At 44.0% G+C, this 14,398-nt stretch overlaps 1 protein-coding gene across 1 annotated transcript in view; it reads left to right on the top strand.

Moving 5' to 3' along the window:
* Nucleotides 1-14,398, top strand: part of cdon (cell adhesion associated, oncogene regulated) — a 47,093-nt gene that overhangs the window by 22,301 nt on the left and 10,394 nt on the right. The window contains exons 3-12 of the mRNA XM_030067795.1: nucleotides 33-311; nucleotides 874-1,020; nucleotides 1,539-1,682; nucleotides 1,769-2,059; nucleotides 4,203-4,472; nucleotides 7,994-8,277; nucleotides 9,257-9,431; nucleotides 11,510-11,626; nucleotides 13,044-13,247; nucleotides 13,890-14,071. Of these exons, the coding sequence (XP_029923655.1) occupies nucleotides 33-311; nucleotides 874-1,020; nucleotides 1,539-1,682; nucleotides 1,769-2,059; nucleotides 4,203-4,472; nucleotides 7,994-8,277; nucleotides 9,257-9,431; nucleotides 11,510-11,626; nucleotides 13,044-13,247; nucleotides 13,890-14,071 (2,093 nt within the window). The remainder of the gene's footprint in view (nucleotides 1-32; nucleotides 312-873; nucleotides 1,021-1,538; nucleotides 1,683-1,768; nucleotides 2,060-4,202; nucleotides 4,473-7,993; nucleotides 8,278-9,256; nucleotides 9,432-11,509; nucleotides 11,627-13,043; nucleotides 13,248-13,889; nucleotides 14,072-14,398) is intronic.

The following is a 14,398-nucleotide window of genomic DNA, read 5'->3' as shown; positions in this document are numbered from 1 at the left end:
GTTTTCTCTGTTTGTGTCTCTCTCTCCACCAGCTCCATATCCCTCGTTCCGCTCTGAGCCGGCCTCCGTGGTGCAGAGTCACGGCTCCGCTGTCCGTCTGCGCTGCTCGGTGAGTCCTCCGGCGGCGGCGGTGACCTGGCGCTTCCGAGGCCGTCCCTTGGACCCCGCCGCCCTGCCCGGGGTGGAGCTGAACAGGGCGTCCCTTAGCATCCCCTCCCTTCAGCCCGGCCATGTGGGCATCTATCAGTGTGTGGCACGCTTAGACCACGGGCCTGCCGTCGCCAGCCGCCACGCGCACGTGGCCATAGCAGGTACGGATGCAGATTATTACACTTCCATGCACACATCCACGCCGGCCTCTGCACCGTGCACCGCTAACACTTCCTCAGGCTCATATTCACTTCAAAGTAGCGGGGTGGGGGGGGGGGGGCGGTAAAGAAAGGGAGGAAGTTGCTTTGAAAATAGGAAGGCGGTTGCTTGAGTGTGAAATACTTTGCAAGAATGCCTGCTCTCAGCTGCCTGCAGCCGAGTGGCAGGGGGGAAGGAAGCAGTAGGGTTTTTTTTTTTTTTACTTGGGCACCCATCCAGACGCCTCTTGACCGGTATCCTTAATGAGCCTGGGGCCTTCCTCTGCAGCGTGTTGTGTTCCTGCTGGGAGCGCCGAACGCCGAGCGGACAGCCTTGATCTGGAAACACGTCGGGCATTAAGAGAATTATTCGCTGGAACAATAAACAGACTCAAGCGGTTTCACTCAAGCAGCGCGTTATGTCTTCACGCACGCCCTCGTACGGGCTTTCATATTCTCCGCAGACGGTGTATGTGACTGGAGGAGTCTTCCCCTCTCTCATTCTCTTTTTTTTTTTTTTTTTTAGAAATATCAGAATATGAGGAAAGTCGGCGGCGGACGTTAGTGATGCAAGAAGGCAGCACCGTCCTGATCGAGTGCCCGCTGCCCCACAGCGTCCCTCCGGCCGTCCCTCGCCTAAAGGCCCGAGGCGAGCGGCTAGAAGTGTCGACAGGTATTTTTGAAACCATGTGTATACATGTTCTGTGTATTTTTTGCTTTGTAAATACGGGAGGCAGATTTTGGGCTGTGTTACACTGCAAAAAGTCCAAATCTTACCAAGATTATTTGTCTTATTTCAAGTCAAAAATGTCTTATTTCTAGTCAAAATATCTCATTACACTTAAAATAAGACATGATCACCTCAGAAGTAACTTGTTTTTAGACAATTTTCACTCGTTTCAAGTGAAAATTCACTTGAAACGAGTGAAAATTAGCTGGAAACAAGAAACAAATTTTGCCAATGAAACAAGCAAATTTTCACTTGTTTTTCACAGTGAAAATCGTCTAAAAACAAGTTACTTCTGAGGTGATCATGTCTTATTTTAAGTGTAATGAGATATTTTGACTAGGAATAAGACATTTTTGACTTGAAATAAGACAAATAATCTTGGAAAGATTTTGACTTTTTGCAGTGCGGGCTTAATGCTGAATGCTGCTGTGTTTACCGGCGTGGTGTCCCTCTCTTTTCAGACGACTATTTAGTTCTTCCATCTGGAAACCTCCAGATTGTCTCCTTCTCAGCCCGGCACCAAGGCATGTATAAATGTGGTGCATACAACCCTGTGACCGGGGAGACCAGGGTGCAAGCTCATGGTACTAAGCTGTCAGTCAAATGTAAGTCTGATCAGAGTTATTTCAGGATTCAGAAGTTTTGAAATCTCCCTCGCCCTCTCCTAAATGCGTGCTTTCTTTCTGTAAAGATTCGGACGCCCCCGCCCCCGTGCGGATAGCATACCCAACGGCCTCCAGGAACATATCAGTGGAGCGATCTCAGCCGCTGACATTGGAGTGCATCGTGACCGGCAGTCCTGCACCGGTGGCCAAATGGTTTAAGAACGGCAAAGAGGTCGTGCTGGGACCTTCTCACCTGCAACAGCACAACAACCTGGCGTTTGTGACGGTGGAGAGGAGCGACGAAGGGAGCTACCAGTGCACGGCTCAGAGCGACACCGGGACGGTGGTCAGCGCCAACTATACTGTGAACGTGCTAGGTAAGAAGAGGCTTCTGTTCACTCGCATTCATGGTGAAAAAATGTGAAAAAAAAAAAAAGATGTGCACATTGAATTGACTTGACTAAAGTTACTGTTTTACTCTATTATAGTCATTTAAAGTCACGCATTAATACAAAGAGGTCTTGGGGTCCACCTGTCGTTACCTACCGGTTGGTTTGAGGAGACTAAAGGCCCATTTCAGCTGCACACTGCAAAAACGCAAAATCTTACCAAGATTATTTGTCTTATTTCAAGTCAAAAATGTCTTATTTCTAGTCAAAATATCTCATTACACTTAAAATAAGACATGATCACCTCAGAAGTAACTTGTTTTTAGACAATTTTCAAAAAATTTGCTTGTTTCATTGGCAAAATTTGCCATTGGAAAAAGTGAAAAATCACTTGAATTAAGTGAAAATTAGCTAGAAACAAGAAACAAATTTTGCCAATGAAACAAGCAAATTTTCACTTGAAACAAGAGACAATTGTCTAAAAACAAGTTACTTCTGAGGTGATCATGTCTTATTTTAAGTGTAATGAGATATTTTGACTAGTAATAAGACATTTTTGACTTGAAATAAGACAAATAATCTTGGTAAGATTTTGCGTTTTTGCAGTGCAGGAACTTTCCACAGGAACCAGCACCTTTTGAGAAACTCTGCATTTTGAACACAGGGACCAGGGCTTTTTTCATTGACCCCAGAAAAAGTTTGAATTCGGAGGGGAACTTTGGGGTGTGGGCCAGCGGCTGCTTCAACTCGGGTACTTGCCCGAAAGCCGGATAAAACTTAAAAATGAGAAAACTTCACCTGGGTCATTTGGATGGAAAACCAACTTTAGGTTTGGCAAGAACGCCCTCTGTTTCTAGTTTGTGGGTCAGGAAAGTATTTCCTTGTTTTGTGGCGGAACCTTTCAGCCAATCGCTGACCGGCACCATACTTGGATTTTCGCCCTCAGAGTTGTTAATCACAGCCACCACCAACAACGCTGAAGAGAGCTGTTGAGCAGAATTTGAATACGCCTGGAAAAATAGTTCCTTTGATATGCACAAGTTTAAATTTAGGGTGATTGTAGAGAAAGTATGAGCCATCCAAGCCGAGTATTTACAGGATGACATCAGCGAGGTGTAGCAACTTTCAAGCTTCACAGAGCCTTTCATAGTTATTTAACACTGAATTCAAAGACACCAAAGCATATTCTGTACCCTCACTGCAAAAACTCCAAATCTTACCAAGATTATTTGTCTTATTTCAAGTCAAAAATGTCTTATTACTAGTCAAAATATCTCATTACACTTAAAATAAGACATGATCACCTCAGAAGTAAATTGTTTTTAGACAATTTTCAGTTGTTTCAAGTGAAAATTTACTTGAAACAACTGAAAATTTGCTTGTTTCATTGGCAAAATTTGCCAGTGGAAAAAGTGAAAATTCACTTGAAATAAGTGAAAATTAGCTAGAAACAAGAAACAAATTTTGCCAATGAAACAAGCAAATTTTCACTTGAAACAAGAGACAATTGTCTAAAAACAAGTTACTTCTGAGGTGATCATGTCTTATTTTAAGTGTAATGACATATTTTGACTAGGAATAAGACATTTTTGACTTGAAATAAGACAAATACTCTTGGTAAGATTTTGACTTTTTGCAGTGTACACTTAAAATAAGACATGATCACCTCAGAGGTAACTTGTTTTTAGACAATTGTCTCTTGTTTCAAGTGAAAATTTACTTGAAACAAGTGAAAATTTGCTTGTTTCATTGGCAAAATTTGTTTCTTGTTTCTAGCTAATTTTCAGTTATTTCAAGTGAATTTTCACCTTTTCCACTGGCAAATTTTGCCAATGAAACAAGCAAATTTTTCAAAAAATTGTCTAAAAACAAGTTACTTCTGAGGTGATCATGTCTTATTTTAAGTGTAATGAGATATTTTGACTAGAAATAAGACATTTTTGACTTGAAATAAGACAAATAATCTTGGTAAGATTTTGCGTTTTTGCTCTTACACAAGGTACCATCACAAGGTATGATCCTAATTTGACAAGAAGTCAGAATAGGACTGGTTTGATCCTTTAATGCTGCTTGTGAATGAAGTCAGTCAACAGTGGGAGACCCAGCTGATCTGTCCTCCTGTCCTCCACAGAGCCGGTGTCCATGGTGCAGGGCCTGAGCAGCCAGTCTGTCCCTCCCGGCTCCTCGGCCACCTTTACCTGTGTGGCGAGGGGGAACCCTCCCCCCGGCGTCACCTGGCTGTTCAACAGTGATCCCGTCTCCCCGTCGCACCGTCTCCAGATCTCTGGATCCTCGCTGGTGTTGACAGATGTGACATCACAGGATGAAGGCGTGTACCAGTGTCTGTTCGACAACGGGATCGGCTCAGTGCAGTCGTCTGGCGTGCTCACCACCGAATCACGTATGTATCAGTCATCCTACATTTTACACTGATTTGTTATTCGGGTTTATTTTTTCATTTCAATTATGTATTACAGCGGTCCCTCGTTAATCACGGGAGTTACATTCTAAAAATAACCCACAATAGGCGAAATCCGTGAAGTAGTCAGCTTTATTTTTTACAATTATTCTAGATGTTTTAAGGCTGTAAAACCCCTCACTACACACTTTATACACTTTTCTCAGACAGGCATTAACATTTTCTCACTTTTCTCTCTTGTTTAAACTCTCAAAGTTCAAACCTTTGTAGAAAAATAAGTCCAGTAAAAAAAAAAAAGCATGCAAAATTGCACTAAAAAAAATCCGCGAAACTGTGAGGCCGCAAAAGGTGAACCGCGTTATAGCGAGGGACAACTGTATTTTATTTATTATTTATTCTGTATTCTGTAAAGTGTTTTCAAAATTTTCACCTGCAGCCCTTTGGCGGGATATTTGAAATGGATGAAATGGATCAATTCAAATGCACTTCATTCTTCTTTATTTAAGGACAGCAGAGGGAGTGACTTTGAGAAAAGCCACCTTATTTTAAGATGGTGCAGAAATCTGCCCTAAAACTAGTTTGCTTGGTGGTGTCGGAAAGAGTTAAGGCATCTTACTGGGCGGGATCTCTGTGGGCCTGCACAAATCTGCAGGGAGGCCTGGCTCTGTGTGTGCATGTGTGTGCGTGTGTGTGTGTGTGTGTGTGTGTGTGTGAGTGTGTTTTTCTGAGGGCTGGTAGGTGAGGCCTGGCCAAGGCCGCCCTCCTCCTGAGCCTTGGACTGAGCTTGAGCGTGAGAGTGAGCTTTGTGCACGCCGTCAGGGATAAGCCCCCGGACACTGGAATGTAAGGAGTAGCTGTGGAGGGTTATGACGAGGACCAGACCACCCAGCTGTCAACATCATACACAACTGCCTTTTATTTATTAACACATCACCCCGCTCCCCTGCCGCTCGCCGGCTCCCCCAAGCCAGCCCCCCCCCGCCCCGCCACGCCAGGGCCTCATTCCTCAGCGAGCCCCTCTATCTGCAGAATGATTAACACAGCTACACACACACACACACAGGGAATACAAACCACAAAGGATCGGGTGCGTTTGGCGTCTCTGCAGGCTGCAGGAAGAAGAATGAGATTTAATATTTAAAGCTGCTGTCTGTGCAAACCGTGTTGATACACAAAAATACAGCGTGAACGCGGTGAGAAGGACATGCCAAGCAGAGGGGTCGGTTTGTGTTACGTTGTTGTTTTGGCACCAGGCGCTGGAGCTTATCGAATGCCCTTTCCAGGGAGAGTAAACTAAATTGTTGAATTACAGACTGTTAATGTAATTCATCAGAGAGAAACACGCTGAAATCTGTTTGCTTCTCTGTTTTGTGTTAGCCTGCCCTGTTTCACTCCCCTGAGGGGCGATGTGGTGTCCTTGTGCTATTGTGTGATTTGCCGTCCCGTTCCCGTCACACTGTGGTGCAACTCTGGCAGGCCTGTCGCCACCCACTGCGATCCCCTGCCCCCCCCCCCCCCCCCCATGGCCAGTATAGGGCCCCCGCTCTCCACCGCCGCCTCCTCGCCAGTGAGCTCGCTGGCGTGAGCTGTCTTGACGTCCAGGCATTGGCAGGCGAATACATCTGCAAGGCCTCCAATGAGCTGGGCTCTGTCCAGAATTCAGCTTTCCTCTCTGTTGGTAAGCCCTCGTGATTTACGAGCCCATTTACTCCCAGGTGTTCTCCGGTAATGGACTGACCTTTTCTGTGCTGAGAAGGGCCTGGCAGCATCTCTCCGTCCAGGTGGAGCTGCTCTCACCCAAGATCTGACGGTGAGGACGCCTCGACTCCTCACTGGTCCGGGGGCTGGTGGAGTACGAGCCGTGGCCGCGGTTAAACCATGAGTCAGACGGGAGTGGAGGGCGGAGGGAGGGGAAAGCGAACGAGAGAGAGCGTAGGACTGGACGTTGTGCCGGGGTCTGATTCTCTCCGGTATTTTAATGGTCGGTGTGTGGAATGTGTGGCAGCTGGCTGCGGTCCCAGGATCAGGTCTTGTGTTACCAGCTCCGGGCCTGTTTGTTTTGTAAAGTGAAGCGGTGCCGCGCACACCGAAAACAGCCCGAAACTGGACCCGGGACCCCGCCGTGCGCCCCTGTGGCAAGCCTCGCCGCTCAGGCCTCCTTATTCACTTGTTTAGGTTTTTAATATTCAATTATGGCGCTCTGTGCCTTCGTCAGCGTGGCTCGGGGGGGGCGAGTGGTCTTCTGTCCCGGGCCACGCTCAGCATCCTCTAAACGTCTGAGAGAAATTCCAGCCGGCCTCTGCCAAACCTGTGTCAGCCATAATAACGCTCCCAGCTTGCATAATTTCCCCAGGTGGACGGCTCTGGCTCGGGCGAACTTTTAATGAAAAAAACAAACAAAGCGTGATTGTGTACCGCCGCGCAGGTCCAGGTTTTTCTGGTTATGTTTTCTACATTGGAAGGTTTGTCCCCGATGTAAAAGTTTCCAGTGCCGCTGGCCGGCCCGACCTCTGCGGACACACAGTGCCGCCTCTGTGAGCCACACACACAACAACACCATGACTTCGCTCTGGCTTCTCGTCCTTTTATTGTGCTTTCTGCAGGGATGTGGGGCTGACAATGGGCTTAGCGAGGACCAGTTTTCAAATATAATAATAAATCAATAGCTATATATAACCTATAGTGCAATAACTCCTGTCCATGTTTGCACTTATACATATATTTTTTCTTTTCTTTTTATTATTCTATATATATTTATATTTATATTTATATTCCTTTCTTTATTTTTCTTGACTATTTGCTCTTTTAACTTGTACACTTGGAGTTGCTATTGTAACAAAAAGTAATTTCCCCCTGGGGATCAATAAAGTATTCTGATTCTGATTCTGATTCTGATATTTTATGTAGAAAATGCATTAATGAGAATCTGCATTGAATTAGGTTTTATTTCAAAATGATCAAACAAAGCTTAAAAAAATCATAGGCACAAACAAAATTAATAATTGGGAAACAATAAAAAAAACTTTGAAAAAAAAAAGATTTTAAAAGAAAAACTTCTAGCAAAGTATTGATATTTTGCTTGGTTGATAAGACGTCCCTTTGTTCACCTTTTTTTCTGTCTTTTTGCTGATCAGGCCTTAGCCTTCACTGCCATTTTTTTTTTTTTTTTTTGGCACAGGTATGCATTGTGATTTGTGCACAACCTTTTGTTGTCTCATGTGTTTGTGACTGACGGCTCACTTACCTGGGAACAGAAAGTATGAGAATTTGTGTTTCTGTGTCCAAAACTCACACCTTTTGGCTTTAAAGTGTCTTCATTATCTCTCAAATGATTATTTTTTTGTGTCATATCATAATAATATCATAGATGTTTTGTTTGATCATCTTCAAACAAATCTAGCTCCATAGAGGCTGCAGTCTCTGAGTATTTTTTCAGTTTGCAGTGCTCACATGCCTCATTGTTCACTGATGTTTGATTCATCTCCGCTTCCTCTCCTTTACAGAGCCTCAGCTGGATCAGACTGCCGATGATGACCCGCTCGAAGCATTGCCATCCCTCCATCCCATGCAGAGCGACGAGGGCGAGGATCACCTCCTGACTGAGGACGAAGGCGTGGGGGACCCGATCGGACTCCCCACCGACCGCAGCGGGGACCGGCCCACCCCAGAGGCGCCGATCATCATCAGCCCTCCTCAGACGCACAAACCGGACGTGTACGACCTGGAGTGGAGGGCCGGGCGCGACGGAGGCAGTCCCATCACCGCCTATTTTGTCAAATACCGGAAGGTGAGTCAGAGCTCTGTGCTCACTGCAAAAACGCAAAATCTTACCAAGATTATTTGTCTTATTTCAAGTCACAAATGTCTTGTTTCTAGTCAAAATATCTCATTACACTTAAAATAAGACATGATCACCTCAGAAGTAACTTGTTTTTAGACAATTGTCTCTTGTTTCAAGTGAAAATTTACTTGAAACAAGTGAAAATTTGCTTGTTTCATTGGCAAAATTTGCCAGTGGAAAAAGTGAAAATTCACTTGAAATCAGTGAAAATTAGCTAGAAACAAGAAACAAATTTTGCCAATGAAACAAGCAAATTTTCACTTGAAACAAGAGACAATTGTCTAAAAACAAGTTACTTCTGAGGTGATCATGTCTTATTTTAAGTGTAATGAGATGTTTTGACTAGTAATAAGACATTTTTGACTTGAAATAAGACAAATAATCTTGGTAAGAGTTTGAGTTTTTGCAGTGCTTGAGGGAGTCACTCTGGTTGACCGCTGCCTCACTTCATTTCGCAGCGGCACTTCATCCCAGCCGTTGTCTAATAATCAGGTTTTAGCCGCACCGCAAACACATAACCACTCCCCGGAGCGTTTTACCTAAACCAACTGTGAACTCTGTGTAATTTGCTCAATAAAATAGGCAAGGTAGGGCCAGCTCCCCGGCTGACTGAAGGCTTGGTCATTTCCTCTTTAAAAGCCTGTGTTTGCTTCAGTAACAAGCTCACTCGGGCTATAAAACGGCACCGATACTAGTTAAGAGCGCACTGGCAGCGGGACTCAGAGGTTTTGCTGGCGCTGGAAACTGTGACAGAGCGATCTCATGGGCATTGTTGCCTCGACGTTATTCGAGCAGTCGTCATTCAGGCTTGGAAGGAGTCGGAGCTGTGGAGAATTATGGACTGACAGATGATATTGTTTTTCTCATTGTGTTTGTATTTGTCTGTGTGTGTGGCTGTCTGTCTGCGTCTGCGTTGCTGTGTTAGGTCGATGAGATGGGGACGGTCGTGGGGAGCTGGAACACAGTCCGTGTCCCTGGCAGTGAGAAGACGCTGCGCCTGTCAGAGCTGGAGCCTTCCAGTCTGTATGAGGTGCTGATGGTGGCTCGAAGTCCGGCGGGGGCGGGCCAGCCGGCCATGCTCACCTTCCGCACCGGCAAGGGTCTGTACGACCACAGAGCGTTTACAACAAAACTAAAAATCCACCCTGAAACGTTTAAAAATCCACTTGGCCGTGCGTCGTGCATTCCTGGGTGAATTTTGTTTGGTGGTTTATTTTTCTTGTTCCTGCAGATAACTGATGAAATGCCAAGATATTTGCTATGATGGAGATTAATGAGAGGGCTGCGTAGAATATCAGTGTCAGGTTTGGGTGTCATTCCTTAGATCAGAGGCTTCTGTCTAGACTCTCTCATGTTCAACAATCGCAGAGGGACAAATCCACGGTAGAAGAGTCAGAGATACCAGCTTCCCTGGGAAAACAGCACACAGTGAGCTACAAGACATGCTGCACTTTGCATAAGTTTGCATGGAACTGGATATCAGGCAGTGGGCGGATGATGGTTCTTCCAGTTTCATTAACTCAAAGTAAACATGTAAAACCACACTGATGAATGGATTTGCGATTACTGGAGGAGGAACAACAATTTACAGCTGAGCCATCTCTTTCTTGGACGACCCACGGCTCATTCCCATTCTTTGCGAGGTAGCAGAAGTCATTCAGTGAAACCTCCAGCTGAAGTCAAAGTACACAAGACAAGTTTGGAGAACAAAAAAGTCGCAACGGTTCAGTTTACAACACAAAATTGCGACACTTCATCATAAACCCCCCCCCTGGAATGCATTAAACAACACAGACTGATGATACATAGCTGCAGTAAGAGGAACCAAGGGTGGAATGTTCCTTTAACTGACTCCAGTCAGCTTCAACCACATCTCACTATCACCATCATAACCACAATCATAATAATAATAGCAGTCTTAATCATCATCATAATCATAATGAATGACTGCGAGCGCGATTCAAAACAAAGTTATAAAGCACTTCAAGGACACAAATCAATTTTTTTTTTTTTTGGAATAGCTAACAACAAGAACAACCACAACGATTAAAAAAAACAAACAAAAAAAACAACAACCCAATAATACCACACCACAGCAGAGTTAGAGAAGCTTTCACTGGTCACAAATAAATAAAATACTGCCTAAAAACCTTGTATCTGACTTTTATACTCAGGGTAGTATTTAAAATCCCAAAAACCATCCAAAGCTAGGTTTCCTTCTCCACGTACAGCCCTGAGACATTCCTGAAAACTTGAGGAAGTTCTTATCAAGACGGTATCAGGCGTTGCTTTGTCATATTCAACATGGAGCTGATATCTTAGGAGAACATTTCCAGTTGAACTGCAGGGCACACTGCAAGAAATTTCCACATTAATACATCATTCAGACTCATATTAAGTCTGAGAATCTTGTTTTTCTTAAAGGGACCGTTAACCCTAAAACAACTTTCAACCTATAAAACATCTTGAACCTAACAATGTAAAATATCTACAGTGTAGATAGTCTTTAACTCCCAGTGTGTGTGTGTAAAAAGCACGTAAGCCATGGAGTCCACGTCATTTGAGGAATTCCAGGAAGTGTTTTTGGGCAAACAGGCGTCTTGTACTTTCTAGAATAACACGTCCTCATCCTCCGGGTAGCCCTGAGCAGTTTAACCGGGACATGTAGCGCAAGGCATCATGGTAATTTGAGTGTTTATGATTCAGCGACTCTAAAACCCGCGACTAAAATCGAATGCAATATGATTTAATAAAATACAATCCCTTAAAAATATTACTCAAAGCCATGAGAATGAATCTTACTGTGAGGTTGAAAAGCCACAGGGTTACAATGCACTTTAAAACAATCCACTCCCACTTGTTTCCAGTGCAGTTTCATTTGTTTCATGATTATTTATTTATTCATTTATTTTTTTTGGAACAAGTACAGATCTGTTGAAATAAGGCAGAATAAGGTAGATCAGCCCAGTAGTATAAAAAATGACCCTTGAGTCAAGAAATTTCTGGGAATCAAGTTGATTAGCACTGGAAACAAGTGGGATTATCCCGTCCCAGTGGTAGTTTTGGTAGTAATCTGGGATTAAATGACTTGTGTGCAGGAACATCCCAGGTGTTGTAGCTGCAGGGTCATCACGGTTGGTTTGATTCTCACAGCTTGGCTCTCTCTCTCCTCTCTCAGAGAAGACCACCTCCTCCAACAAGAACCCGTCCAAGGCCCCGGTGGTCCCCTTGCCCCCCAAAGCTCCTGAAGACAAAATCCCCAACACACACTTTGGAGTCGTCATACATGACAGAGGTAGGTGCACAGATAAAAGCCTTTTTTCTTTTTTTCTTTTTTCAATCAGTTTATGTGTTGTTGCTGTTACTGTTCCTATGAGAAAGATCATCATGGGATTTTTATTAAGAACATGCAGGTTTGTTGTCGTGTCCCTTGTTTTGTAGGAATGATAGATAGATAGATAGATAGATAGATAGATAAATAGATAGATAGATAGATAGATACTTTATTCATCCCGAAGGAAATTCACAGTTTTCAGCAGTATCCACAGAGTACAAGATTAAGTAAATAAAAAATAAAGAATAATAAAAAATAAAGAATATAAAAAATAAAGAATAAAAGATGACTCTTGAGATCTAAAGATCTAAGTACCCAATGTGCAAAAAACAATGTGCAAAAAAACAACAAAAAAAAAAACAGTGTGCATAGATGTATACAATGTGCATAGATGTGGGCAATGTGCAAATTTACAGTATAAACAGATGATAGCTGATAAATAGATGATAAAAACAAAAAAAAAAACCAGTGTGCATCGATGTATACAATGTGCACAGATGTGGGCAATGTGCACATTTACCGTATAAAATGGGTGATAAATCAAAACCCAGGGATTTTGGATATCGTAATGTGGTGATATAACCTAAGTTCTGTCTTAAAGGTTGCATCACAGTAAAGGGATGCAGTTTTCTGAGCTTATTAGACTGTTGTAGCTGTTTTTTTTTCTGCTTGGTCATCATATGCACATTACCAGTGACTGTTAATCAAATATTTCTTGTTTGCAAATATCTTAGTCACAGCTGTGGTATCAGGGTGTTTGGTCAGAGATATCGCGATGTGTGATTTTGTAAATGTGGCCCAGCGCTCCCAGTTTCATCAGCAGCCCACCGCTGATCTCAGAGCTGCAGGTTTAGATGGGACCTTCTTTGTTTCTTTGTGTCTTGGAATATGAACAGCGCGATGATCGATGACATCCTGTAGTGATATAGCTACATGCTTTTGTGCACAGCTTTAGGGTTGGACTGTGTGTGTGTGTGTTTGTGTGTGTGCATGCTTTTCTCATGTTACAAGCAGGCCTACTTTGCTGAAACTCACTTAGTCTTTTCACTAACCCCCCTCCCTCCTCTCTCTCTCTCTCTCTCTCTCTCTCTCTCGCTCTCTCCTGCCCTCTTTAACTATGTGGCTAAGAGCCCAGGCAGTAAGTACACATTCCTCCGTGGCATGCTGCTGCTCTGTGATGTGTATTTTCGTGTGTGTTTTCTTTTTTTTCTTTTTTCTCCTTCTTCTTCTTCTCTCTCTTTCTGAATATATTCTGTGCTCACATTCGATGGGGTGTGATGATGATAGTTGCCAGCTCCTTTTGGTTGTCCTTAAAAGTTATATTTTCTTATTTTTTACAATTCCTGATTTATTCACATCATCTCTCCTTTGACTCCAGGACCCGAGGCCCCGGATCGCCCCACCATCTCTATGGCAACGGAGAGCTCTGTGTATGTCACGTGGATCCCAAGGGCCAATGGCGGCTCTCCCATTACGGCTTTCCGCGTGGAGTACCGGCGTGGCCGCAGCGCCGAGTGGATCGTTGCTGCGGATAATATCTCCCCTCTCAAACTGTCCGTGGAGGTTCGCAGTCTGGAGCCCGGTAGGTTGCAACTTTTTTTAGTTGACCGTTCAAGCGTGACAGATTTTTTCTTGCCCAAGTAAGGGATTTTGGATATTGCACCTGCTCAGACAGACAGGAACATTAATATGGGTTTAAAGGCTATTTTGACTCTTTTGAAGGCAGACTATGCAGGTTGAAATGGGAGGGCATGACACTTTTTTTTGTTTTTTTTACTAATGTTAAGGATAAAACCTCTCTGACAGGTCATAGAATCACTTTGAAATGCCTGTATTGAACCTCATGTTTTGATGTCAAATGTCATGAGTTCCTGTGGCGTTTCTAAGTGATATTATTTTGAGAACTGATTGCCATTTTTTTTTTTTTTTTTTTCATTCTTTACCACATCAAAACTCGGTGGGGTGACCTTCCATTTGGAACTGCACAGTCTGCCTTTGAATATTTATTCTTGGAGAGCTCCTTTAATATCAGTATTTCAGGTTTCTTCACAAGAGGAGCAATATGATATGTTATATTTTATTGTCCCTGTGAGCAAATTTGTTGTGGAAATATCTGTATTTTTTCGCCACGGAAAAAATTGTTTCCCTGGCCTGCTCTCAACATTTTCTCTGAATGTTGTCAATGTCATGTTTTTTTTTTTTTTTTTTTTTTTTTTTTTCACAGGCTCTACCTACAAGTTTCGCGTCATAGCCATGAACATGTACGGCGAGAGCCCCCACAGCATCCCCTCCAAGCCCTACCAGGTGTCCCAGGCCAGCCCCCGCTTCTCGGTCCGTCCCGTGGCCGGGCCCCATATCTCGTCCACCGACGCCATCAGCGACACGCAGATCATGCTGCGCTGGACTGTGAGTGCACCGCCGACACACACACACACACACACACACACACACCATGCACAAGATCGGCACGCCCGCAGAGCAATTTAGGAACAGTGGCACGAGTTAGTGGCTTTTCCAGATGGGTCAGCTGCGTGTGTGATGTCGAGCGGAGCTGCTGGTGGTTCTCTGGCAGACGAGACTCAATCAGGCCTTTAATTGACCGGCTGGGATGATTAGAGCTCTGTTCCAGCAGAGATTAGGAGGCCCTGTCCGTGTACGTTTGGATTCAGCCCTCTTCAAAGCCGTGTTTTTGCTCCCTCTACAACAGTTTCAGATGGATGGAGATAGTTCCCC

The sequence above is a fragment of the Myripristis murdjan genome, chromosome 13 (assembly GCF_902150065.1).
Source record: "Myripristis murdjan chromosome 13, fMyrMur1.1, whole genome shotgun sequence".
Classification (NCBI taxonomy): domain Eukaryota; kingdom Metazoa; phylum Chordata; class Actinopteri; order Holocentriformes; family Holocentridae; genus Myripristis; species Myripristis murdjan.
The sequence above is the reverse complement of the archived record's forward strand: the minus strand, read 5'-3'. Positions and strand labels throughout refer to the sequence as shown.